This window comes from Coturnix japonica, chromosome 5 (genome assembly GCF_054131305.1).
Source record: "Coturnix japonica strain WE chromosome 5, WE-NBRP24, whole genome shotgun sequence".
NCBI classification, from domain to species: Eukaryota; Metazoa; Chordata; class Aves; order Galliformes; family Phasianidae; genus Coturnix; species Coturnix japonica.
Genome location: NC_140667.1, coordinates 2,583,376 through 2,611,113, shown reverse-complemented (window position 1 = coordinate 2,611,113; position 27,738 = coordinate 2,583,376). Strand labels below are relative to the sequence as shown.

At 49.4% G+C, this 27,738-nt stretch overlaps 1 protein-coding gene across 2 annotated transcripts; it reads left to right on the top strand.

Annotated features, from left to right (window-relative positions):
- Positions 1–205: 205 nt before the first annotated feature.
- On the top strand, positions 206–27,619 carry EPS8L2 (EPS8 signaling adaptor L2). 2 transcript variants are annotated; one of them, XM_032444693.2, is made up of 21 exons: positions 206–545; positions 9,573–9,637; positions 10,251–10,306; positions 16,566–16,630; positions 18,682–18,843; positions 19,052–19,201; positions 19,663–19,742; positions 19,895–20,034; positions 20,432–20,511; positions 20,953–21,079; positions 21,333–21,421; positions 21,921–21,995; positions 22,468–22,616; positions 22,776–22,902; positions 23,014–23,129; positions 24,036–24,147; positions 24,361–24,468; positions 24,695–24,836; positions 25,880–26,063; positions 26,292–26,424; positions 26,564–27,619. In XM_032444693.2, exons 2-21 carry the CDS (start codon positions 9,594–9,596, stop codon positions 26,633–26,635), a joined length of 2,211 nt encoding a protein of 736 aa, XP_032300584.1. In that variant the 5' UTR covers positions 206–545; positions 9,573–9,593; the 3' UTR covers positions 26,636–27,619. The 2 variants fall into 2 exon arrangements, with proteins under 2 accessions (XP_032300584.1, XP_032300585.1); XM_032444694.2 differs by having other exon boundaries at positions 226–545; positions 22,776–23,129.
- The last annotated feature ends 119 nt before the right edge of the window (positions 27,620–27,738 follow it).

Here is a 27,738-nt window from a genome sequence, read left to right as displayed (position 1 = left end):
AGCACCTCCCCTCTCTCACCGGCGATGGAAAACCCGGCTCAACGCTCTCCTTCATCACCCCCGCCTTCCTCTACCTCCCCCGGGGTACGAAATGTTCTCGGGCGAGAAAAACCTGACGTTGGACACGTTCTCCCCCCACCCACCCCTCAGTTTTCGCTCGGTAAAGGCCCACTGCCCAGCTCCCTGGGGCCGCCGGCTCCTAGTTATTCAGTAACCTGTTGCTCCGGGTCCCAGCTCCACCTCTCGCTGCCTCCACATCCCTCCCCTCCTCTCTCCTCTGCCAAGAAACCTCTGTCACCTGCTCACAGACAACTGGGGCGAGTGGCACGGGGACGAAAGGGCAGCGGGGAGGTGAAGGCAGCGGGACCCCAGGTCGGGGCTCCAGGTGGTCTCTGTCCTCCATCCCTGGGGGCACGAAGTGAAGCAGAGGAGCCGGGGCTGCCGGAGAATGGCAGCAGGATTGCGCTAGGAGGGCACGGCTATCGGGGACAGGAGCGAGAGGAGCCGAGGGGACCATTGGGGACACGAGGGGCTGCTCAGCATCGGTGAGTCTCACCTTTTGAACCCTAAAACCAAATATCCCCCCACCCCCTAATCCACGGGGGGAATTGAGCCGCAGGGGGCTGTGATCAGAGTGGGCTGCTGCTGGGAACACTCTAAGTGTGGAGTTTTCTATCTCTTTGGGTTGTTTTTAAGGGTGGGGGAAAAAAGTACTTTTTTCCAGCGTTTCTTTTGGGTTTGTTTGCCGTTCTTGTATGTTCCTGCCGGGCCAGCTCCAGTAGGTGGCACTTTCTTGGCAGCAAAATGTCCGTCCTGCACAGAACAGGGTCTTTATTTCTTGTTCCTGACGAAGTCTGGGCAGTGTAGGATCAAGCAGCTGCTTGCAAAGCTCAGGAATTTCTGCTGCTTTTGCTTTTGCTGCTTTTGGTGACCTTGGCAAATCCATTGCCTCGGTGCCGAGCCATCCCTGTGCACCACAGCTCTGCCTTCTATCTCCAAGTTCGAGTGCAGCCCTCATTCCCCTTTCACTTATTTGCTTGGGGAAATGCTGGTGCAAACTGCACTGAGAACAAGGCTCGGGGGTGACCCGTGTTATTTCTGAATACAGAAAATAACTGTGAGACAACACAGTAGTAAAACACGGTGATTGCCCTACTGTAATTAGGGCAACGGGGAGTAACGCTTGCATTGCTGGGCTGCTCTGAAATGCTGCATGAGGCACAGGTCTATCAGCAGCCGCTTGTCTGAGAGCCCTCTGAGCTGCTTCTGTGGGATCCAGCCCTAAAAAAGGGCTTCTGTGAGCTGAAGGAATGGCAGTGGAGGCTCAGAACATATGACAGCCCACGGAGAGACCCACACGGTACTTGCGAGTGCCACTCACAGCTGTGCATTCCCAGCTCTGTTCTATTGATTTCTCAGTTGATGGGAGAAAAATCAGCCCTTAGGACACATAGGGGGCAGAGAGCAGTATCGAATCCCTTTAAAACACAGGTGGGGAGAAGGGGGTTGGCATCCAGCATGGGAACGCGTCTGTAAAGTGGCAAAGGTCCTTGCTTTGCCCTGGAGGAAAGCAAGGTTTAAGTTGGTGCTTGGTGAGCGTGTAAGTTCATAGAGACAGAGATCCATCAGTGACCCCGATGGGCTGAAGGACTGACTGAGGAGGTTTCAGTTCTGATAGACAAAGAAAGAAGTGAAACAGGAAATGTATGAGTTGGCTTGTGTGGGCTTGAGAAACATCCATATGAAATAAGTGCCAGTGCAAAGCTGAGCGCGTGGGGGTAGCCGTGGGGTGTTACATCCCGAGGGCTGGATCATAGAATCATAGAACCATGGGATGGTGTGGTTGGAAGCGACCTTAAAGCCCATGTAGTACCAAGGCCCTGCCGTGGGCTGGTTGCTCCCACCCCATCAGGCTGCTCAGGGTCCCATCCTACCCGGATTTGGGCACCTCCAGGCATGGGGCACCCCCAGCTGCTCTCTCTTCTACACACCGTTGTCCCCCTCTGTGTGCTCAGTCAGGACAGGTTTGTGGGGTCGATGACAACTCAGCCATGTTCTCTTCGTGTGGGACTGAAGTCCAGCCCCACATCTGTTTCACATAACAGCAGGACTGCTCCCACCTCTGGGGCAGGTGTCAGTGCTCGCCCTTTGGCCCCATGAGTTTGATGTCATCATTGCCAATAAAATTAATCACCCTCTAAAAATACTCAAGGCTCACCAGCCTTCCCCAGCAGGAGTGCCAAGGCAAGTCTGTTGACTTCCTGGAGTGACAGAGCCGGCTTCCCACTCTGTATAAAGCACAGTGCACAGCAGAGAGGTGATCCAAGCAGGAGATGCTGGAGAGAGCTGCTCCTGTGTGCATGGATGGGCACAACTGTGGCACAACTGGGTCCTCATGGCCCACAGCCCCCCAGCCCAGCCTTGCTGTAGGTGAAGACATCTCCCTTAGTGGCCATTGCAGTAGAAACACCTTGCTTTTAATGGGGTCGTCAGCACCGCCTTGGGCAGAGCCAGCCAATCCTTTCCTTGTTTCAGTTTGCAGTTGAGCCACTGCCCCCCTAAACCTTCCCGTAATGGGAATTGATTTCAATTTTGTTCTTCCTGATTCCTTTCTGTCATTTGTGGTTTTTTTCTCTCCCTGCTGTTTTATCAGTCTGAGCCTGTACAGATTTATATCCTGCTAAGGTAAACTGCAGGCCTTTCAAATGGCAATAAACCAAAGTTCAGGCAGCCAGCAGCACTGCCAGCCAGGGCTTAGGCCAGAACTGAGACTTCTAGATATGAAATCCCCTCCACCAGGTTGGAGGCTTCCATTGGTAACCCTATGGGAAGAATAAAGCAGCGACCATGCCCTTGCTCTGTCTGCAATGGAAATAAACACAGAGTTTGGCCCAGCCTGAGATGCTCCTTTCATCACCAAATTCACTTTGTGGAAACACTGAGGAGAGGGGAAGAGAGAAAACTAATTGCACTCATGACAGCCCTTAATAAATCACAGGCTGGAGCCTGCTCTCCTTCCTGACACCACTGCCTCTTAATTAGAGCTGCATTCATCTGAGGAGTCGGAGGAGGAGAGCCAGGCTTTATGCAGAAGGGAGCGCTAATTAAAACCTCTCTGTTCCCTAGAAAGATATTCATGCTTTCCTCTGGGATTATGGACTCATTCCTGCAGCTTTCACACAGCAGGGCAGTTCTGCTTGTTGGCAGTGCCTGATGCTCTCAGCATTGCTTCTGGGCTGACATATGGGACTTTCAACACTCTCTGAAAAGGAAAGAGGAATAACAAGCACCCAAGCTGCCCATGCAGGCATGGATGCTGCTTGCCAGGTGTAAGGCTCCATCATAGGGAATGGCTTCTTGGTGTCGTTGTTCCCCTGACTGCAATAGATGACTTTAGTGGGGTAGATCCATGACCAGACCCACAGAGGGCTGCTCTGTTACCCTGCAGGGAGGTGAGCTGCTGATGCGCTTTGCCTTTCCCAGCACCCCAGAATGCAAACTGAAGGCAGGCAGTGGTACCTCTGCAATATGGGAATGGTGGTTTGCCCCATAGAGGTCAAAGGGCTGATGCCCAAATGGTGTAAACCAGCTTCCTGCAGCTGGCCATGCAGTATTTTGGTAGCAGAGAACACAGGAGGGTCTGATCCTGCTTCCCATCAGCTCAGTCCAAGCAGGAAATCTAATTAAAAAGAGGACAGAAAAGCTTTATCTTATTGAGAAGAGCTGCTGCACTGAGCTAAGCAAGAGCAGGTTGAACTGGATCAATGGAGAGCAAGTGGAGCAGAGCTGTGCTCACCTCTGGTCTCAGAGCAGGTAACACCCAAGGTGTGGCCAGGCCAACAGCTCCCTGAGCAGTCCTCACCCAAGGGGCAGCACCCACTGCTCCTCCACGCTGCTGCAGCTGCTCTGCTGCAAAATAAAGAAGGAAAGGCCCCCGTATATATATTGGGTCACAAAGCTCCCAGTGCCCCAGAGGGACTGCTGTCCTCCAGACCTGGCGGTGCTGCCTGTGGCATGGAGACAGTGAATAAGGGAGCAGCTGTTGAGTGATGACAGAGCTGGGGGGCATCCCGTGATGCTGGCAGCTGGCGAGTGCAGAGCCAACAGAAAGAGATGGCTTAGCATGCAGGTACAGACCATGGAGCATCGTGCTACGGGTGGTTTGGAAGTCAGAAGATTACATGGGTAGGACAAAGTCTAAGGTTAGGGGAGCCATCCACAGCACCGGAGCACACAGCAGGAGAGACGTGGGCTGTCGCTGCTCTCAGCAGTCCCTGGTGTGTTCCATAGAGCACTGCGTGTGATGCTGACCCCAAGATGATCTGTGTATGGCCAGACAAGTGCAGATAGCTGCCAAGGTGCTGCATGCAAAGCTGTTCTCTGCTCCTGCACTACATGGGTGACTGACGCTCAGCTCCTCTTGTCTCAGCATCTCCTTCCCCAGCACCTCAAGCTAAATTCAACCTTAGCTCCAAACTCCCAGCTTAGCATTAGGACCAAGCTGGTATTTGCTACATGACTTTGTATCCAGTCAGAGGCTCCCTTTCCCTCTCAAAATGTATTCCTGTGCTATCTGTGCTTCTCATAGCCCAGCTTACAGACTGCCCTCCCATGCTCCCAACCCATCCCTGCTGCAGGGACCACATCTATTTTTTCCTCCTTGCCAGGTTTATTTTATTGTTAAAACATTTCTGTGCCGTCAGATTAGAAACTGCCATTTCAGTTCCCTCGATAAACCCAACTGCACACATCCTTCTATTCTCAGTGAAACAAAAGGGCGAAGGGAATGGATGTATTTTTTTTCTTGTTGTTTTGGAGCCACCTCCCATGGGGCTGTTCTGGTTACAGCGCGACTGGCTCTTCCTGCCTTAAAAACCAGCTCCTCCTGGCTTTATGGGAAGCCCAAGTGACAGAAACCAATCCCTGAGCACAGCTGTAGGGTTTACATGCAGGGGGAGGCCCACCCTTGGCAGGTTGAATAAATAGATGACTGACAACCAAAGCGCATCTTGGTGACCTCCTCTTTCTGCCTTTGGGGAAGGGGCACTCAGTATGAAGACCCCACACCCCAAACAGCCCAGGATTTGACCCAAGCCCTGTCCAAAGGTAATGGAAAGATGGTTGGACTAATGATTTTGTAGGTCCTTTTCAACATTGTGATTCTCCATCCCAGGGATCATGGTGACCATTGTAGCACTGAGCTGGTTCAACCCACGTCAGCTCACCTTCTTGCAGTGACAGCAGAGCTCCCACCTGCCAAGTTTGAGCTCCAGTGAACTGTTAGTAAGTGGCCAAAAATACACGGGCAGGATATGAGTAGGGAGCACAGAATGGGGTGGGAAGAGGTGGCACCGAGCGCTGCTGTGATGAGGCTGTGAAGGCTGGAAAAGCCTTAAACATCGCATGTGTTTTTTTCATGGGATGAATCTCCTCCCTCAAATCTTCTTCCCCACCCTCCTGGCAAGAGTCAGAGGGTGAGTTTTATGGCAGGAAATGAAAATTAGTGATGCATTAGCATCCCCGAGCCCAAAGCACAGACGTCTGGAATAGGGATGGGGAGACCACTCCCTTTCTTTGGGGAAAGATACAGCAGCATGACTTTCCCAAGCAGGGAAATAAGGATCTGCTAGGTTAGTTAACCTAACCATTGTGCTCTACATCTTGCTGCAGCCACAGAGATGTGAGGATGAGCACACTGAAGTCAGGCTTGCAAGGTGGCAAGCAGGCAGGTGGTGTTCAGGTTTGAGCATCACGGTGCTGGGGCTGAGCCTTTTGCTGGGAAGCGATGTGGAAAATGCATTTGTTTGCCCATTGGACGTAACAAGCTTTGCAGGTCACCTGTAAAAGCAGTAGCTGTGGAGGTGAGCGTGTCAGGATCGTGCGTAGCGGCGTGAGGTGGGGTCACAGCACACCTACACATTACAGCAAATGCTTAATGAGCTCTCAATGCACTCGGGTGATCAGCTGAAAGCAACCACCGCTGCAGTGGGTGATGCCCTGCCCATCCAGTCATCCTGCAGATGACTGGACCAGGGAACAGGAAAGAAGAAGCACTATCAACCTGTTTGATAAAGAAAGAGCCTCCCACACTGCTCCTTGCTGGCTCTATAGTAGGCACTGCGTGACCCCAGGGACCACTGGTGCCAAGGCACATGGGTGTTCCCTTCTTGCTGCTGGAATCTAGCCTGTTTTCTCAGGAAATCCATTTTAAGCACAAATCGTTGTTCCTGAGGAGGTTAGGGAACAAGGCCTTGGGTGTGATGGGTATAAATCTCATCCTGGTGGGGTGCAGCCTTTTCTATTTGTTAGTATCTTTCAATCCTCTGTTGGCATGCAGGGAGCTGGAAGGATGCCCTCAGGGGCGGCCTGTTTTGTGGGCAATACAAGCAGGGCAGGATACGTGTATAGTATCGTGTATAGTATCGTGGTGCCTGTCCTCCCCCTGATCCGGTGCGTACAAGAAGGCTGAGCTTTGCAGGACAGTCCATCAAACAGCTTTTGTCAGTGTGACGTTCCCTTGCAAGAACACCCAGCAGCCCGAACAGACGGTGCTTTGTTGTCCTGGGAAGTTTAAAAGATAACATCATGTGGGCACACAGCTAATGTTTCGAAGCCGGGCTTTATGTTACTTGCTGAGGCTTTTGCTAATCTAGCATTTCTGCCTGGCATATCCAGTTGGCTCCATAGATCTGTGCTCCAGGCCCAGGCAGGACCCTGGGGCAGCCTCTCCATCACACACACGTTTCTTCTCACCATCACCACTTTTATGTTGGCTTGATGGGGTGTGAGAGGACCATTTGTGATTTAGGCTTTAGGCTATGGATATCAAACCTTACGTGACTCCTTTTTGGTTACACACTGGTTAAAGCAGCAGGATGGGTCCGGGCAGGAAAAGACATTTCAGTTGTATTCTGTGGGCACTGTGGCAGATTTCAGCTGATGGAATCAAAGACAAGACCCGTGAGGAGAAGCACTCCCAAGCACTGGATGCTGCTATTGGTATTGGCTTGAACAGTGATTGGGATGAGAGTAATTCTGGCCCTAATGAGACATACTCCAATTCTTGAGTCATCCAGTCTTCACCCAGAGTTCAGAATTCCTCACAACTCCTTTCCACTGGCTTGAGAACTAAAATAATATGTGACCACAGCAGATGAACGGAAAGCATTGCTGATAAAAAGGATGAATGGCAATGAAAGCAATCAGCCCACACAGAAGAGAGTCGTTATTCTTTCCCTTACAGCTTTTCCACTCTTGCAGGGCTGCAACTCCCTCTTCAAAGACTCAGAGAAAGCCAAAACAATGCATGGCTCTCTTCCATTTACTAGGAGCATACAGAGGTGTAGCACAGACAACAATGACAGGCTCCTGTCTTTGGGAGGATATTTGACCTTCAGGGATGTCCGGAAAGCCAGGGAGGGAGACTTCCTTTGCTTTAAAGCATGGTACTTCACCCACCTCGGTGTCAGGGAAGAGGTGGAGTCGTCATTCCTGGAGGTGTTCAGGAAACATGAAGAGTGGCACTGAGGGACGTGGTTTAGTGGGCATGGCAGTGATGTGCTGATGGTTGGACTTGATGATCTTAGAGATCTTTTCCGACCTTAAAGACTCGATGATTCTATTTAGGGACATGGTTTAGTGGGCATGGTAAAGATGATGGGCAGCATAGTTGATACAATAGAAGGGAGGGACATCATCAAAGCCAGGTTGGATGGGCATATGTGAAGCTGCAGACTGCCCTCTTCAGAAGATGAAGCTCTCTCAGCTCTTTCTTCCTCTTACTCAAGTCCGGCTGCCTCTCATTTCACAAAGTAATTATAAAGGCTCCAACCCCTCAGAAGAGTGTCCTCCCCCAGTCTGCCAGCCAGGATTCAATTAATATCTGACAATTTAAATGGAATTAAAAGATGTGGCGTGAGGCTGTGTCCCAGTTTGACTTGGCCATCCTCACACCACACCCTCCTTGCAATTAATGCAAGTTTGAACGTGGTCCTCACAGCAGCAAGAAGCAGGCAAAGGTTAAATACTGAGAATAGCACTAATAACTAAAAAGCAGGGAGCTTAAGGACTTGCTGGCTTGGTTTTGTGTCCCAGCTGGGATGCAGACACCCTGGAAGTGAGGGCAGCCTTTCAATAGTGATGGCAAAGGGAAGGTTCCATTGGAGTTTGCTATGTTATGACCGTGGAGATGAAGCAGGAATCACACTGTGTGTCCAAAGGAGCAATATGCAATCAGCTGCTTGCTGAAATCTGTGGTGCTGATGCATTTCAGCTTCTGCCTGACATCCTTTGTGCTTCCTGTTGTTTCTTGTCTGGGGCCTGGCAACAAGCTCTGAACTCCACCAGCCAAATTCAGCAACCTGGAGTAACCTGGATTTCAGTCCATTAAGGACACAGCCCTGGGGCAGTAAGTGAAAGGGGGCCAGAAACATTACATTAATAAGCAGAAACACTCCCAGCTCTCATCATCAGCCATGGGACTAAAGTGCTCAGACAAGTAAACAGAAGAGGGCCGAGTTTATTAGAGCACGTTCCCTTTTCTAGGTATCTCATGCTAATGTCCAGGGAGATCTGAGAGATAGGAACCATTTGAGGACTGTAAGAGGAAACCAGCAGACAGCTATTAACAGAGGAAAAATTCACAGGTACCCAAGCCTGGGTGCAGGGACGGGTTTCATTACTCACAGAGAGGCTGGCAGAACACCAAGTATCGATTCTAACATCTGTATGAATTAATATTGACATGCACAGTGGGGGTGGGGGGGCTTTACTGTCCACCAGAAGAAATGGAAATAAGGAAATTAATGTGCTTGGAAGCAATTCAGATGCACTGAAGAGCATCTCTGTGATACAAGGCAGGCTGGAAGCCCAAAACATGCCAGGGACCCCCCCCTAGAGAGAGTCTGTCTTGCCACAAAACACATTTCTTTGGCATATGCACAGTGAGAAAGCTGCATATCTGCCCTGACCTCAGGGTAAAACGCACAGAGCAAAGTGAGTGCTTCCAACAAACCAGATACGTAAGGAAGCCAGGGCAGCCCTAGCGATGATACAACAAGCCCTGCAGCACACAGTCAGCATCCAGTGGGGAAATCCCAGACGTCAGGGATGACTCTGAAGTATTCCCCAGGAATTGCATACACATACAGTACACACGGCCTTAGTTCAGCTGAGAAAAAACTATCAGGGCAGCTCACAGCAGCCTCACAGAACATGCCACCCTCCTTCAAAGGTCCCACTGCAGGAGCTCTCAATGAAGATACTGAGACCTTCCTTTAGATAAATGAGGAGTGTTTTTAAGCCATTGGAAATGGTTGCTCAGGGAAATTGTTTTTATTGCCTGGAGGGGATGGGCAAGAGGGGAGAGGTGGAAATAGGTTTTAGGAAGGTTGTAGCATCTTCATCTAAGCTCAGGTCAGAGCCATGGGGCAATGGATGACCAGAAAACCCCACTATGCTGCTCTCACCTGCTTGGTAACCCCAGATCAGAGTCAAGGCATCACATGCACCAATAAATCACCTGAAGGTGTGAAGGCTGTTTTCTAACCTTGTCTCCTCTGCTTCTGTTGAAGCTGCCCATCCTGTGAAGCAACATGAGTCTCAAGGGATCCCTCAGCAGCAGCCCTGGCTCAACAAAGTAAGGATCTCCACTCTGCGGGCAGCACTTCTTCCCAGTGTCCAGGGGGATGCTCCTTGTGGTCCCATCTTTCCCCCTAAGTGCACAGGGTTTGCTTCACCTTTCCTGGGTTCCTCACAAGTGGGATGTGGAGATGGGCCTTACAGGGGATGTAACCCATGTCTGGAGGCTTGACATCCCCAAAACTCAGCTGTTTCATACAGAATTACAGAATACAGAATTATATCCTCCCACAATTGCACATGGGACATGGGCTGTACCTAAGGGCTTGCTTTAAAGGAGTAGGTTTAAAACGTGTCCACAAACAAGAGCCCTGAGCCTTGGTGCTTACACTGCTTGGGTTCAGGTGGACTCAGTTCCAAGGAGCAGCCCCCTTTTCCCTGGCCTCCTCCCCATAGCAATTCATTGGGAGCACCATTCTTAACACAGCCCTTCCAGCAGCGATGTGCTCCCAGGGACACGGCGAGTGATGGTAACTCTACCAGGAACAGGCCTGGATGGGCTGCCCTGCTCCTCTTTCTGGCCATTGGGTTTGGTGACATGGGCTGGTTTCCCTCTGGGTTGCTGTAGAGTTGCACTGTTGATGTTGATTTGTGCCTTCCTTCTTTTGCAGTGGCAGCATGGGCAAAGCAGACGGAGCCTCCAAGCTGAGCGCAAAGGACCTGTATGGTAAGTGGTGCCCACAAACATGCTGGTTTGTCTCAGGTTTCCTATAGCAAAGGCACCTCTGGAGGTCTGGACATCGTTGCTGGGGAGATTGAGGCCAGCAGTCCATCACGTGTGTCTGCACCTATGTATGGAGCGTGGACTGTATGCTACAATGTCCAATGCTGGGCATGGCTGTGGTTCCGTGAGGGCAGACAAATCTATGCAGGGCATTGCTTTCTCTCACCTAGATCCTCTCTGGTTGTGTTAGCAAGATGATTTGATAAAGAACCTAACAAAAGAAAGACTGTCCTCAGCAGGTTAATGATTATACTCCTTTAACTACTCAGTGAACCGGCACAACTCCACTGCCCTTTGGCTCTTTGGAAACAGAGAGGATGGGTGGGATGGGTGCTGGTGCTCAACCCAATCTCCCACCCTCTGGCTGTCAGTGCACTTGGCTGGGACTGTCATTGGCTGTGGCTGTTTGTATTTGATCAGACAGCTCCTTTTGCTGCTGTGAAGTGAGGGCAGCTGCAGGAAGTGAGCTGTGGGAATAAAGGTAGATGAGGAATTTGGTGTCACTGACCAGAGGTATCTGTCACCTTGGTGCTCAGCTGCCAAGGGGAGGCCTGAGATGCATCAGTCATTTGTCTGGAGATAAAAGCACAGAAAGAAGAGAGAAGGAAGGAGTGGGGATGTCTGGGAGCCTTAATTTTGTATTTAATTACTCTTTTTTTTTTACATGGACACACCTCAAAAGCAAATCTCAGATCAAGAACAGGACACCTCTCCCACCAAATTCCAGCAAACCTGAACTGTAAGGCCAGAGGCCAAACCCTTGAGAGGAATAAATCACCTCCCTTGATTCCCCCCTCACCTTGGCAGTCCTTCACCGGCAGCTGCTGTTGGCTCTGCCCCTATGCACAAGCACGTCTGTGGGGTTTCTTGCCTGCAGAATGTGGGACCCGCCCCACTCATTCAACATTCCTTCTCCAAAGGGCACTCAGCGTGTGTGAAAGCAGCATTCAGATGTTTGGGTTCCATTTCTGCTTGCATCGTCCTCCCCCAAGCAGTAATTTCTGCTGGGAGCTGGGGGTGGAAGGCAGGCGAGAATTCCAGAGAGAATTATGTTTCATAATGAAATAAATCACATCAAGCTGAGCTGGCCTTGATTATGTGATTGTGGTGCTGCTAAGGGACATTTTGGAGCTTATATTTCCATTTTTCTCCTGCGCAGTCAGGTAGGACCCTCAGCCTGTGCACACTGCTGGGCATCCCAAGAATGAGCACAACAAGCCCCAAATCCACAGCAAGGAATGGAAATCCACAGCAAAGGAAGAAATGGCCTCAGGTTGTGCCTGGGGAGGGTTAGATTGGATATGAGGGAGAATTTCTTCAGGGAATGAGCTGTCAGACATTGGAACAAGATGCACAGGGAGGTGGTGGAGTCCCCATCCCTGGGGATATTTATGGGATACATGGATGTGGTGCTTAGGGATGTGAGTTAGCAGAGGGCTTATAGTGTTAGGATGGTGGCTTGACTTGATAACCTGAAGGGTCTTTTCTAACCTCAATGATTCTACCCATGCTGGTCCACAGAGGTGATGGTGGTGGCCCAGAATGGCTGCCCTTGCGCCACAGCCGGTGTCTTTTTCACTGCAGGGAGCACAGAGGGATGTAGAAAGATCCAAATCGCCAGGGAACTCTGCATAGAAATGGCTTAAAGCTCTGAGATGTCTTCCCCCACCTCCAGCCCTACCAGAATCCTACGGCATTCAGCCACAGAGCTGCCTGGCTGCCATGGCAGCAGATGCTCATCCTTCCCCTAAAGGGCATCACATTTGCTCAGCTCCATATTCTGGAAGAGTCCATGGCTGCCCACACAGAGAGAGGGCAGGGGGAATGGCTGGCACCTATCAGGTTGCCACCTTACCCAACGCACAGCAAGCAGCAGAATAAATGTTAATGCATACCATAAATAAATTAAGCTGCTTCTCTGCTTACCAGTATGTGCCCTGAACCTTGCTGGAAGGCAACGCGGGGAAATGAGTGTGACAGGAGGAGCCGAGGGAAGGGCTGGGAAGGAAGCATGGTGTTTGCTATAGCTTGCCACCCCTTTCTGGGGTGGTCACCATGAGGAGATAAGGAGATTAAAGATGACAGCAGGCTTCACATGGGGCTCACTTCCATGCTGTGTCTGTCTGTGTGATGCTCGGCTGCTTCCTGAGCCCTCTGAGCTTCACATCTTCCTCCTGACACAGGGAAAGACCCAAACGTGGTGTATACAGGGCTTGGAAATGGCCAGCAGCGTGTGTTAGGCTACAGAAACACAGGCTTGAAAAGCTTCAGTCTATGAGGCGTGATCACTTGACACTGCACACCTCCTGTAACCCAAGAAAGGCTCCTGAGCTGTAACAGGACACGGGATGCTAACACAAAGACAGGAGCTGCTCACACCAGGACACAGCCCTGGGATGGGTATCATCTGCCTGGGGAGATAGGGGGAGAGGGGCTGCACCAACAAGCTGGTGGTGAAGGAGTGAGTTATGCTTAATGGTCACAAAACAGCTCCTGGGCTGCACAGAGCTCCCTTATCTCATGCATGGAGACACACAGGAGTTGTGCCAGTTCAGGAAAAGCCTCAGAGGCAGAAAGACGGAAACACAGACTCGCTACAGTCCATTTCCTAAAGCTGCACTGTAAATGTGTGTTTGCAGCTGATGGCTGGACATAGTGACCAACAACAGGGTCATTAGTATTGGTCATTGTATACCGCAGCTGTGCCAATCTGCTCCTGAAGCTGTGGTTCCCCCTCTCCCCACTTACAGCCTTGAATAGCTCCCTTGTCTGCCTCCATGTGCCACTTCTGCAGCCTTTCTTCACGTCCCCTTTGCTACCCCAGGTTCCAACTTCAGCTGACGTGGTTCCTCTCCACCCTCGTGGGTGACCCTTTTCACTTCAAGCCTGGAAATGTTATACTTCAGCTGGAAATGGGGCTGGAAGAAAGGAAGGAAACCAACATTCCTGTTGGCTTCTGCATCAAAACCCACCCGTGGCTCATGCTCAGATGCATGATGGTGCATGAGATCTGGCCTCCTGCTGGGATCCTGGGCTGCTGTTTCGTAAGGCTGCTTTATAATGCAGGCCCAGCAAGTCTGCATAACTGCTATTAGCATTCCAAGGCATTTGCTCTTTCGTTTCTCCTCCAAAGAGCTGTGTCTTGACCTGTTAGTTTGGCAGAAGGACCAGTTCATGCTACATGGGAAGGTTACTATAAAAAGTGTGCGTGCTGCTAGATAATATATAGGTAATATAAAGAACTGGCAAACTACAGAAGGCAACAGCCAGGGCTTTCCTTAAGCTGCTGTAAAGGATACAGAGGCTGGGGATCCCCTGCTTCATGTGTGTCCTTTACAAGAGCTCTGAAGCAAAGCAGCAGCTCTGACTCCTGGCTCCCTTCTGAGTCCTTGCAGGACTCAGCTCGTGGTCCCTGTTGTCCTGTGCTGACAGCTCCTGTAGAGACCAGATGCTCAGCAACAGCCATGCTCTTTCCTGCCTTGCCATCTCCCAAAGCTGGGGTTGTTATGCTTTGCTTCCCTCCTAACTGGTTCATTGATGAGTTGCTCGTCCCCCACATGTTCTACAAGGCCTCCTGCCCAGCAACAGCAGAAAACAAATAGAAGGAGATACGGGGAGGATGAGGGAGGATCCAGTGTGATAACAGCTCCCTAATTAAGCAGAGAAGGATGTGCACAGAGGAGAGGTTTGGCTTCCCATAACACCACTCTTCCAGGACGCGCATTGATCCTACTTCTTCTCAGTCCTACCCCCTCACTCATTATCAAAAAGCCAAGCAGGATGATCTCCCATCCAAGCAGCATTCTGGCCTGTTGTCACTGGCCTGTTGCTCAGCCCACCCCCTAGTTTTCAGGCCATTTTGAGTGGGTAAAATCCACACTGTGGTGGTCTCAGCATTTCCTTATCTGCCCACTGGTGCTGGTGGAAACACCATTTTCTCTAGTGCTGTGTGCCTGCAAGATATTGGTGGCAGATAACATTCTTCAGAGAGTAGTTTTGGCAGCTTCTCCCACGCCTGTAGGTATGAGGCAAGAGTAAAACCAGCTGCTTAGGAAAGGGCAATGATCTTTGTGCTATGGGAGATTCATCTTGCCTGACACCAAAAAGCAAGAGACAAAGCTCTGTTGTTTCCCCACCTCTTTGGCTCTCCTACCTGGCAGGAGGGAGAAAGTCCAGCAGTGGTCACTGTGGGGCTCACACCAGCTTTTATCACCTTCAGATGATGCAAATTCCCTGCCTGCTGAGGGCTCAGTATGGATTGGGTAACACCTCGCCACGCTGGGGCCTTCTCCATTGCAAGATGCTGTAGAAATGCAAAGTATTTCCAGCATGAGTGGTGTCAGATGAACCAGGAGATGTGCCAGTGTTCTTTCATACAACCTCTCAGGTTGAGGTGGCCTAAAATTGCTTATTTTGCAATTGGCAGCCTGAATCCTTGCTTCTTCCTGTGTTAAAGTGAAAGGAGATTGCAGTGTTTTGCACCTCTGTTGGAAAAGGGCTCTTACAAAACTCCAACTCTGTGGTATCTACCAGCTGCTCAACACCCCACCTTTCAGAGCTGGAGCCTCCTGCCTGCCCCACTGTAAAGAACCTTGGTTTCCAGCCTGACCACTTCAGCCTTTTCCACTCCCTTTTAAAAAGGAGGGGACGGAATGTCTCAGAATTGAGCTTAGTCTCCATCCCACACAAGACGCTGTGTTCTCATTTCCATCGGTGTCATCTATTTACATGAGAAGTGCTCGGTGAGAAAATTGAGGTTACTTAGAGGAAAAAGAGAGTCTACTCCCCGCAGACGTGTGTTGCTGTGTGCCCTATCCCAGATCCAGATCTTGCCCCACATCCCAAGTAGGGCAGCCTGCAATTAAAACAGCCAGCAAGCTGAAAATGGCATTGACCCTTTCAGTGTAAACCAAAGGGGGGGAAGTGGTTGTGCTGGAAGATTAATTCCTGTCCTTAGGGTCATCTCAGGAGCTTGTGGCTGAGCTGGGAGCTGTGCATGGTGTCCAAAGGTCCTCCTGGTGTGCAAGGCAGAGCCTCAGCCAACACCATCTGCAGGCAGCTTTGCTACCAGTGCTGAGCCATGTGTCTTTGGAGAAGCGCAAAGAGAGGCTTGATCTGAAAGCTCTCCTGGTCTAGCAAAGGTGAAAATCCCAAGTTAAGTCTCAAGGAAAACAACCCTTCAGGGCTGTGCTTGTTCTGGAGAGACATCTGCTGGCTGGAGAGGCACTCGATAGGAGCCAAGCAGGTATAAACATCTCTCTGAGACTCCAGGGAGTCCAGGGAAAAGGCTAAAGAGGTGGAACCCAAAGCAATGGAGCTGTGGACCTTGACCCAAGCATGGCAGGGCATGGGTTGAGAGCTCTGAGCAGAACACTAACAGTCTCAAATACTTGAGGGACGTGAGCTTGTTCAGCCAGTGGGTGACAGGATATTCTAACACAGGTTATTTCACAGAATCCCAGAATCACCAAGGTTGGTAAAGACCTACGAGATCATCCAGTCCAACCATTTCCAGCTTAGGATGGCTACAAATGTGTAAACAGATGGTGAGGATGTGTGACAACACACAGAGCTACAGTTACACTGTCTAAGCAAAGGAGAGGTTACAGGATGTCCTCTGCTGGTGAGGAAGGTGCTTTCATTTCAGCTCACTCTGAGCCCAGGTAGTCACTCCTCTGCCATGCACACAAAGCATGTATCCCTGCACACATACCATTAACTAGCGAGTAAAAGCTGACAGGGTCGATTTTCCTAGGGTTATATTCCATGGGCTCTTACAGATGCAAGCAGTATTTATTCCCAGCTGCTCCTTGCTGCTGTTTTCCTATGAGAAATGCGGGAAGCAATAAAGGTTTGTTGCCTCGTAAATATATTGTTCCAGGCAGGTTCTGGCTGGCCTTGATCTCTGCAGCCCTTCCCATTGCCAGGAAATGCAATAAAGCAAACTAGCAGTATCACAGTGCTGCAGAGCTTTCTTCCAAAGGCCATTTAAAAGGGCTGTTATGTCCAGGGTGATGGGATGCAGCCCATTGCAAGCTGCTCTTCTGAGACCTTCCCTGGTCATTTGTTGGCTGAGGCTTTGCTTTATACATGGTTTCGTTTCCTCAGCAGCCCATTGTGAGAGCTGTAATACTCTGACCCGAATCCATTGATAAACAGCCATTAAACTAAAGGCATTTTCTTTCTCTCTTTTTCTTTTCAGAACAAAGGAAAAAATACTCCAATTCCAATATCATTATGCATGAGACTTCCCAGTACCACGTACAGGTGAGTATGCAATGATATTTTATGGGGCTGCAAGGCTTGTATCAGTGGTAGAAGCTGATAATGAAATATTTCTCCTTTCCCGGAGCTTTATTAGGTCAAAGAGCAGCTGGTAACCTACTTAACAATATGCAAGCATTGCTTTCCTCATCCTGGGACAGGCAAACAGCAAAGCTGCTTGAGAATCCTCCATTCATCCTTCAGGGAGATGGGACTTGCCATTCCTGTCATGAAACGTCACGCAGAGCCAGCCTTTATCAATACAGAATCATAGGATGGCCTGGGTTGAAAAGGAACACAGTGATCATTCAGTTTCAACCCACTCTGTGCTTCAAACCCTTCCTGGTTACAGGAACTCACCTGCCCAAACCACACAGAGAACATCTCAACTATCATTTTTCAGCTCTCCCTCAGCTACTGTGTCCTCTCAAGTAATTCAAAACCCTTCAGCCATGACAGGCATTCAGCCAAATTCAGCTTCTAGTGTCATAAGGGAGGAAGGCAGCCTGTGCCACTGCCAACCAGCAGGAGCTCCACCTGGCTGGGGACAGCCGCCTCACTTGGCACTGAAAGCTGGCAAGGCAAGAAAGGAGGCTCATGAGGTTCACAGGTGGTGGAAAGGATCCTCTTTTCTCTGGTTTAAGGCCTCAGCCAACCAACCATCCCCATCAGTGAGCCCTTACAAATAGAGTCACTCATGACTAGAGAAGGGACTTTAAACAGTGACGCGGACGTGAATTCTTCATTCCTTATGCTGCGTGCCACTCATTTGTGATTCCTGCCTTGAACTTTGACCAAAGCAAACAGGGCTTCAGTGGCAGGCAGTGAGGCAGGAAGAGGCATTTTATGCCCTTAAGTAATCTGTAAGTTGATCAGAATTGAGAAGTGGAAGCAGTCGTTACCTGTTCTTAGTAAAGTTAGAATAATTGGTTCTTCCTCTGGATAGGAGGGGTTTAATCAGATAAAGATAAGAATAAGCCTCTATTCCCACCCCCCTCCAGCAATATGTAAAGAAAAGGGAAAGGAAAAATATCTTAATGAGTCTGAGATGGAGAAGTAGCTTTGGCTCCCTGAAAATTAACTTATTTAACAGTAAATAACTGAGGAATTTATGAAGATTATAAACCTAGCAGTTATCATAATAGGGCAGATAAGAATGCCTGTCAACAGGTACAAACCAATTCTCCTCACTGCTCAGAAGGCAGAGGGTTTGGCATCTCTGCATGGGTAATATTGACTTTGTAAATAGCTTTTCGTGCAGCATTTTACAATTACAGTAACACATACCCAAGCACGTTCTTCATATCTGATGGCACGGCTAATCTCAGCTCTGGCTGCTCACATACCTGCCAGAAGTTCTATTTAGATAGTGCCTCACCCCATACCTTTGCTTTATGAGCACAGAGCTGGGCCATCACTTCAGTTCTGTACTGTTTGTCCTCTTCTCCAGTCTATCCAGTCTTTGTGATCTATCCAGCAATCACCTTAGCAATGAATTGGCCACCACAAATGCCCTCTGTCCTTAATGTTGATTAAAGACTCAACCCCTTCATCCTCTTAGGGCTTCAAGTGCTTTCCATCTGAGCTTTCCTCTATTATCAGTGTAGCAAAGAGCTGCTACCTGATCTCTGAAATGGTTATGACTGAGAGGAGGCATGAAAACAAGAGGTCAGAGGGAGAAAAGCCAAGCAAAACTTGCTCCTGTACTGAAGACAGCAAAGAGCAGATGCTTCTCCTTTCTGTAACCACCCCCTGCCCTTCCCTGCTGAGATTCCCCTTGCATGGAGCCCTGCCAGCAGTCAAAAGGCTGCAGGTGACACTTGATTACACAAGTCTGTATAAACTCGGTGCCAAGTGTAAAGCTTGGATCATTGCTTCAGGACACAGAATGGGTCTGGGAAAGCATGCAAGTATAGTCATGCCTGGTGCTAACTGGGATGAACACTTTGCTCAGTGACTCCAATGAGTTTGTGCAGTAAAGAACAAATAACTGTCCAAACTTTCAGAGATGGTCATTTTTACCTGTTTTCTCCCTCTTCTCCCCTGAACTTCAGCACTTGGCCACCTTCATCATGGACAAGAGTGAGTCCATCGTGACGGTGGATGACGCCATCCGAAAACTGCTGCTGCTCAACTCCAAGGAGAAAATCTGGACACAGGAAATGCTGCTGCAAGTGAACGACAAGTCCATCCGCCTGCTGGACTGCGAGTCACAGGTAGATAGAGGTTAACGCAGGGGGTTCTGCTTAAGGAAACCATTTGTAAGGGAACCAAACAAGGGTGAATCACTACCAAAACCCACTCTGGGTTTTACAGGGGCTGGCTGACTCTAATTGGAAGGGTAGGCTGTCTTCAAGCAGGCATCCCAAGCAAGAGTTCATGTACAGATCCCTGCTGCTCAACCCATTCCTTCTTCTTTCCCAGGAGGAGCTGGAGGACTTCCCACTGCCCACTGTCCAGCACTGCCAGACGGTGCTCAACCAGATGCGCTATTCCTCCATCCTCCTCCTGGTGTGCCAGGACTCAGAGCAGCACAAACCTGACATCCACTTCTTCAACTGCGATGAGGTGGAGGTGAGCAGAGCCTTTCTCAACACTGGGATGTGATGGGAAACCATGAGAGACAGAGGAACCTGCACTGTGTAACCTACAAAGCTCAGGGTGGGGTTGGGGGAAGGAGTGCCACCTGCAGGGGTGTATCAGTGTGCAGCATGGCTTTGTACTCCCTTGTTCAAACAAAGGTGTGGTTTGGGCAGGCTCTGATGGTGGTCAATGAGAGCTGTGAGCCACCCTAAAGGTTTGCCCAGATGTTGGTGCCTTGACACCACCCTTTAAAGGCTCCCCTGTGTTGCAGTCAGTGATGTCTGGCTGCAGGTGACCCCAGGGCCAAGCAGTCTTGTAAACAGAACAAGATATGTTCCCAGCTCTCTGCCAGCCACTTTTCCCCTTGGAAATTGAAAGCTCACTTGGAGCCTTCAATTCAAGCTTTGCAAAGCACAGCCCTGTAGTAAAAACACTCCTGTTTTACCTTTGAGGCGGAGATGGTTCACGAAGACATAGAAAGTGCCCTGGCAGACCACAAGCATGGGAAGAAAATACGACCACAGACGCTCAAGTAAGTACTGAAGGACTCAGGACAAAGGGGCAAGGCAGGCAGTGTACTCATATCACTGCCTGCACTGCATCCCTGCTCCAGCATTCACACAGGTCTCCTGGAAATAGGATCAGCATCTTCTGATGGGGTCGTTCTGTGTTGTTGCCTTGCAGGGCAAACCAAGAGAAGATCAAGCAGAGACAGTCTATCCTCCCGCCACCACAAGGGCCAGCCCCCATCCCTTTCCAGCACGACATGCGAGGCCAAGGCATGAACAGGAACCGGGTGGCACCGCCTGCCCAGTATGAACCAGGTACGGGGACTCATCAGCCTGGGCAGACAACCTTCCTGAAGCAGCCTTATTCCAAAGTCATTCCAAAGTTAGTATAGATGCATTGAAGGCAAACAAGTGGGAGCCTCCCAGCAGCTGGGGCTCGCAGGTCTCTGCCTGTAGCTGGTAGCTGGCTGCTCTCCATGATTCATCCAGTGAAAACAAGCAGTGTACAGACACAGGTGCTGCAATCCGTGGCAGATTTAATCAGCACCTTTGATCACCTCCTGCCCTTCGTGAGCTTCTGAGGTGCCCTAAGAACAAAGGAAAGAACAAAGGCAGCCAGGTGTTACCGCTCCTGGGTCACTGTGTTTGATGGAGCCCATCTTCAACCTTCCATGCTAAGAAATACCTTTTCTCTCCCCTTCCTTGCCTGCAGACTATGAACGCCGAGGCTCTGCCTCCCAGGACCACGAAGAGTCCCGAGCCATCTTAGCACAGAAGATTGAAAAAGAAACGGTTGGTAACAAGAACAGCAGGCAGAAGGAAAAGGGGAGGACTGGAAGGAAGCAAGGGGCTCCTCTGTGAGCTGGCGTTTTATGCATAGCCCGGTCATTTTTAAACTGATATCTCCTGCTTAGAAGGGAGAGCAAAAGCAAAACTGCATTGCTGGGTTAGCTGCCATCTCCTTTGCTGGTTTCAGAGGGGTTCTCCCCAGTGCATGGTCCTCTCTTGGGGTTGTTTTGCAAAGGCCCATTAGCCAAGAGCCAGTTATCACACAGCATGCAAAGCAAGGCACAGCTTTGTGTTTGGAAAGGGATAAACCCAGCCTAATTTTTTGCCTGCACTCTTCCCTCTTCCAGGAAAGGAAGTAGGTAAAGACCTTAGGATTCTTGTTTCCCATCTGTGTGAGGTCTGGGCTCTTTCTCATCTGTGTTCGTTGCATTTCTGTTCTCACAGCAAATCCTGAACTGCACCCTGGATGACATTGAAGTCTTTGTTGCCAGGCTTCAGAAGGCTGCAGAGGCATTCAAACAGCTCAACCAAAGGAAGAAAGGGAAGAAGAACAAGAAGAAAGGCCCAGCAGGTACAGTGCAGCAGCTAGAACAGATGGGGAACGCGAGGGCACAGATAAGGTTAGGTCAGCATTGCAATCAGTTTGCAATACACCATTTAGAAAGTCCTGCTGGTCTCTGAGGACTTAATGCAGAGATTTGGCTTCTCTCAACCCATAGATTTATCAGCAGCTGTTATTGCTGTGACATTTGCATGCCAGCAAGGCAGACCTATCCCAGAAAGGGACATGCTAATTAAACTTTCTCTCCACATTCTCATTAAAGAGGGAATGCTGACACTTCGAGCAAGACCCCCAAGTGAGGCTGAGTTCATCGACTGCTTCCAGAAAACCAAACTGGCTTTTAACCTCTTGGTAAGACACTGGGGGTTGTATTCATCTTAGGCAGCCACGTTCAGTGCACTAGTAAGCATTTGCAATGAAACATGTACTGAAAGCACTATCAAGGGCCAAAGGTGTGAATATCAGATTCTTCTGCCAGAAGCAACCACAAAACAAACATTGCATGAGGTTTGTGTCGGTTCCTTTAGCCAAGCTGTTAAACTGAAACTAGAGGCCTAAAGTCCACCTTCGGAAAAGGCATGTGCCTTCCACTGCCTGTGCATGTGCTGGAGCCATGGTGCGTGGGATGAGAATTGATCAGGCACCCTGCACAGCCATACATCCACAGCCCTCCCCACATGCAGGTCTTGGATTTGGATATACTATCTTTATATCCAGAAACCTGCAAAGAGAGACTGGGGGCAAAATAGTGGGGAATCAGTGATCATCAGGGATCGTGAGCCCTCATGTCATAGAGACCTAACCCAAATCAGGTTAGGATTAAAGTGGGTTTTTCTTTTTATCTTTTCAGGCCAAACTGAGAAAGCACATTCAGAACCCGAGCGCTTCAGAGTTGGTGCATTTCCTATTTGGGCCACTGGAACTGGTAAATCTAATTCATTGGTTTTGCTATGAAATTGCTTTTTATTTCTAATATCACTTTTGCAGCTAAACTGTGCTGCTCAGAAGCTCCCAAAGCTTTCTCAGTAAAAACAGCACCAGCTATTCCTGCTTTCTGATCTGATATCCAGCCTGAATTAAATGCACAAACCCAAGCAAATACAAATCTTTCCACCACGTTCACAAAGACTCACTGTGAAGAGCGAGAGCCAGCTCTGGTTCTTGTTAGGAATCTGCCTGATCTCACCTTTGGGTAAACATGGCTTAATATTTGCACTGGAAGGAAGAAGCAGGAATCCAACCAAGAGAAGAAACCAGAAGTGATGCAGAAATACCAAGAGCTTTTCCATTCTCCAACGTGGCAGTCTGTGTCCTTTCTCAGTGACTGCTTCTTTCATGGTATTATGAACCTTTCCTGCCTGTTTTCTCACACTCCTCTGTGTCTGTGTGTCATCCAGATCGTCAATAGCTGCGGTGGCCCTGAGCTTGCCAGGTCTGTCATCAGCCCACTTCTTTCTAAAGATGCCACAGACTTCCTCAGAGGACACCTGACACCAAAAGAGATAAGCCTCTGGGACTCCCTGGGAGAGGCATGGACCAGATCCAGGTGAGGACAGAGCTGCTATCTCACCAGCATCCCCAGGTTCTTAAGGCAGGGGATGCTTGATTTTACAGCCACATTGGCCCTGGCTCTCTCCCTGGCACACAATACTGGATGCTTTGTGACTAATGTTACTTTCTCACCACATATTTCTTCATGTCCTAGGGCTGAATGGCCCCGAGAAGCAAACATTCCCACCTACATCCCCAAATTCCGCAATGGTTGGGAACCACCCATAGAAATCTTCCGCGGAGCTCCCTGGGAAATAGACATTGGGCACTTGCAAGAAGAGGTGAGTTTTGTGCTCCGGACCATCCCCTCTTCCTTTCACCATTGCCCTCCTTTCCCTCTGTTGCAGCTTCCCCCTTTCCTGGCACCACTGACTCCATTTTCCCCCTTCCAGCTATCATCAGCCAATGGATATCCTTATCGCAACTCCTCTCTCAAGCGTGGCCAGACGGCTGATCAGACACAAGCAGTGGATGCCTTTAAGCAGAACGTAACTCAGCATGTAAATAGGTAATGTACCTACACCACTCTGCAAAACAGGGCCTTGGCCTTCCCCAGGTAACCTCAGCAGCACCCACTGCACCACATCATGATAACAGCAAGCTTTGGCAGCAAGATGGACTTGTGGACAAGGTAGAGGGATCTTTTTGATGGGGTCTATAGGGAAATGAGTTGCATGTGCTTTCCACCAGAACAGGCAGAGCTCTGTCAGAAAGTCATTCCATAACACCAACCCACCAAGGTGATGCTAAGCATTATGTGCCTTGTAATGTCTCCCAAGACCTCCGAGCTCCAACAAACTCTTCCCAAATTACAGATGAATTCTTTGCCATGCTTTGCTTTGCAGTGCTTTGACATGAAGCTCAAGCACAGGCCTGGGTTACACTAATGAGCCGTGAAATGCTAAAGCTGGAAGTCCAGACACAGCAGAGCAATTAACCACCAGCTTTTCCAAAGCCAGAGTTGGGCTGGAACAAAAAGCTTAAGGACACAGTGTTTGTTTCATGTTTTAATGTTCTAACCCAAAAGATTCACGAGCTCTACTGCTGTTCCAAAGTGTTCAGATACACAGTCAAATCCTCAATTGCAATAGTAAAAGAAGTTATTCTTCCCATTCTTCTCTGGGCTGCAGGGAGGTGTCATTGGAAGCCCTAGGCAGTATTATAATAAACAGCCACGCTCTCTCATGTATAATCTAGATGCATGCAAAGCACACATTACCCTCACACTCCTCCAGCTGTCCCCTTTCCTCATGACCCTTTTACATTCTGGAATCTTAGAATAGGAGCAGAGGGGCCACTTCCCCTCCTAACACAAACACAACTGGTTCCACCTGCACTTGCACAGCCATCACCTCTGTACGTCCTCAGTTCTTCAACAGGCCTCCTTTAAAAACCCTCTTTCTCTCTGCTGCAGGAACTTTGAGGCGCAGGGAATGGCCCAGCCGAAGAGATATGCCAAAATCCGCTATGATTTCACAGCACGAAATGCCAATGAACTCTCAGTGCTGAAGGATGAGATTCTGGAGGTGAGCAGTGTGCTCAGAGTTGTGCCCTGCTCCCTTTTGTAGCAACAGGACAGAGATCTCAAGCATAGAGAAACAAACCCCGGCAGAGCTCTCCTATTCATCATTAGGATAAGCTGTGATGCAGCAGATCTGTTTGTCTCAGTAATGCCCAACTTACACAGGCCAGAAATGCGATGGTCTCACCAGCAATCTCTTTTTCCCTCCCTCTGTCAGGTGCTGGAAGACAACAAGCAGTGGTGGAAGTTGCTCAACAGGAGCGGGCAGGCGGGTTACGTCCCTTACAACATCCTGGATGTAGTGAAACTGGAGGAGCTCGAACAGGTGTGTAGCCAGGTGATGTTAATTGCTAGTCTGCAGAAGGGCATCATCAGCCACTGGGAATGGTGCAGGACAGCAGGAATGCTCACAAATGCATGAGCTGGAGGTTCTTGTGATAAACAGGGAGGACACAGCAATTTGTCCCTCCATTTGTTACCATGGCAGGGAGACAAAATGCCTAAAAACACGAAGAAATATTCTTACACATTTTCTTTTCTTGGTCACCCAGGCTAACCAGAGGTACAAAGGAGACCCGAGTCCCAGAGGATACGGGCCATCCAGCCCAACTCACAAGCTGCCTGCCAGCTACGCTGGGGATAAATGGGGTAGTGAAATGTTGTCACGCAACTCTCCCCAGGATGCCAAAGAACGTACGTGCCTCCCATCGTGCCTCTTTTACACCACACATGCTGCTCTCGGGCAGCTCTGAGTTTCAGGAACTTCTTGCGGATGTGTGCTTGTGCCATCCCCACTCACATCAGTCCCTTTCCTTTGCTGTTGTCTCCTGTGCCCAGCTGCCTTGTTCCTTACAATGGCTCCAGGGAAATCCCAGCCACCAGATTTGTCACATATGAGATATACATCACACTGCCCTTCTGCACAAGCCATACAGAGGCATGGAGCATGAGAAGGACCGGGAACCTTGCTCACCTCCCCCCCTTGCCTCACCCTGAACATACTTGTAGCATACAAGTCATAGCCAGTGTTCATCCCCTCTTCACCTCCTGTCATCTCCTGGAAGCAGAAGCTCTTCTGGGACAGTGGAAAGCCCCACAATACAAACACTGTAGTCACATATCTATTAATAACACTGAGTTACTCTCCTCGGCCTTCAGGAGTTTTGTGGAAAGTGATACTGGGTGATGTGTCGGAGCTGTATTAGTCACACCCAGTTCAGGCTTCCTCCCACTTCCATTTAGTTGCAAAGCAAAAGCTGAAGGTCTGAAGATTTGGGGTCTGAAGATTAGCAGAAGTCACGGTGAGGGCTGAAGAATGCAGGTAGCAGGAGCACAGCTTAAAAAGGAGGCTCTAATTGTAGGTCATGTCAGCTAATGGCAGAGAGGTGATGGGAAGAAAATAGACAGCAACACAGGGACACAGAAAAATGGGAACCTGCTTTGAAAAACACAGTTAGGCCTCTCTGACTTCTGCTGTCTCATGTGCTCTGGGTTTTATTTTCCCCTCTGTGCCACTAAGCTTGCAGGGCAATTTCCTTATCTCAGTAGCCTGAAGGGAACTAGGAAACCCAAAACAGGAAGATGATAATCTAAAGCAAAAACACAACAGCACCACGAGGCACTTGGGGAGTCCCTTGTCACCACCTGACAGCACTGATGGCGGCAAAGTCACTGTCACTCATCTGTTCTCAATCACAGTTTGAAGGTGCTCCAGTAAGTTTGCCTTGTTTCCCCAGAACTCCTGCATCAGATGGATGAGGTAAATGATGAGCTGCTAAAAAAGATCACCAACAGTAAAATCCAGCCTCCTCAGAGGAACTTCAGAGTGGAGAAACCTCAGGAAGTTTATGTGCCCCTCACCTTCGAATCCAGTGCTGAAGAAGTCAAAGCGTGGCTGGAGGCAAAGTCATTCAGCAAAGGGTAAGATCACTATTGCCAGCTGGAAGGTTGGTTCTTTGTTTAAGGAAGTACATTTGGAGCCCACACTGGCTCTCTTTTCTCTATTCTATCAATACCATCTTATGGTACAGCCAGTAGATCTAACAGCAGCTGCAAATAAAGCCATGCTCTCTCTCATTGATCCTCATCCCTCTCTGGCAGAGGCCACGTATGACACTGGTATTATCTACTGGTTTTGTGTCTTCCCAGGACGGTGGACCACCTCGGCATCCTCACTGGAGCTCAGCTCTTCTCCCTGAACAGAGAGGAGCTGAAGAAAGTGTGTGGTGATGAGGGGAACCGAGTGTACAGTAAAATCACAGTGGAAAAAAACCAGCTGGAGGTAAGCTGGGCAATTCCTACCCAAAGGGATGCCTGCCTTCTCACTGTTCCATTTGATACTTTCTCTTCTGGAATGAGTTAGATGTTAATAATTGAAGTTAGAATCCAAACTGCCTCTTTTTTGCTTGTTTCCTTTATAGAAAAACAGAGGGGAGACGGAGCTCCAAGAAATCATGAAGCGTCGCCAGGAGAGGATTGATTCTGCTAATTAAAACCTATTCGCTTTCTTTCAGCTATTAGTCATAGTAGTGCAGAAAAAAAAGGGAATTAAAGCAATGATCCCCAGTCTAGACAAGAGACAGCAGTGCTCCACAGTTAGCAGTGTCATTGCCATCAAAGGGACAAGTCCTCAAACGCTGTTGATAAGGATAGACACTAAGACCAGATCCCGCTGGGAAAGGTGTTTTAATATTGCATGAAGTTTTATACATACATATATATATATATATATATGATATCTATATATTTTATACTGAAATTGTATGTGCATGTGATCAGAACAGATGAGGGTTCATGCGGGGATGACAATGGCTGGATTCAAGAAGACAAACCAAACCAATACAAGGCTTTTAAAGCAGGGTTGTCTGTGCTCACGGTCCCTTGGGAGAAGAGGGCACAGCACCCAGCACAGAACAAGCCAGCCTGAATGCTTAGACGAGTCTGGGCCGCAGAAATAGATCCTTTCCCCCACCCCATCCCCTGCAGCCCACTAGCAAAGGCTGGGTGTCAGCTCACTGCCCTTCTGTCCTCACCTGCCCCCCCCGGTTGGATCAGGTTAGAATTGCAACACGCCTTACCTAAGACTGGGCTGCTTCCTTAAATACCCGTCCTGCGAGTGCTGCCTTCCAACAGTGGCAATGGGCTTTGAAGAGATTTGAATCTGCAAATAGGTGAGCTCAGCCTGATCCTCAGCCCTTCACGTTGGTGCTGATCCTGGGACAGAGGGAGAGGTTAGAGGTATAATCAACGGGATTGGAATGGAAGTGTTTGCAGCAGCTGGGAGCATCTCTTTGACTGTAAGCCTCATTGGGGGTCACTTGTAAACCTTCCCATGCGACTGAGCTGTGCGTCTGCTCTGTTTGTACTGCCTGCAGGTGATGCTATCGTGCACTGTACATTGATGTAATTGAACCGAGGAGAAAATAATATAACCATGCACTGTTATAAGATTTATTAAAATAGTTAAGTTATACGTACAACCGCATCTCCGCCTCTTGCTTTTGGATAGCAAAGCAAGCCAGTGGGACCCAAGGGAGCGTTGTTAAGAGCTTGTGGCCGTGGGTTTGGGATAGAGAGCTCGGTGTAGAGCAGTGAC

What these genes read in the sequence shown, in the direction of transcription:
- EPS8L2 (XM_032444694.2), top strand. Translation starts at nt 9,594, where the DNA reads ATGAGTCTCAAGGGATCCCTCAGCAGCAGCCCTGGCTCAACAAA. An exon ending in TGAAGGATGAGATTCTGGAG is followed by an intron (nt 24,148 to 24,360) that starts GTGAGCAGTGTG and finishes TCCCTCTGTCAG; the next exon opens with GTGCTGGAAGACAACAAGCA. An exon ending in AACTGGAGGAGCTCGAACAG is followed by an intron (nt 24,469 to 24,694) that starts GTGTGTAGCCAG and finishes TTGGTCACCCAG; the next exon opens with GCTAACCAGAGGTACAAAGG.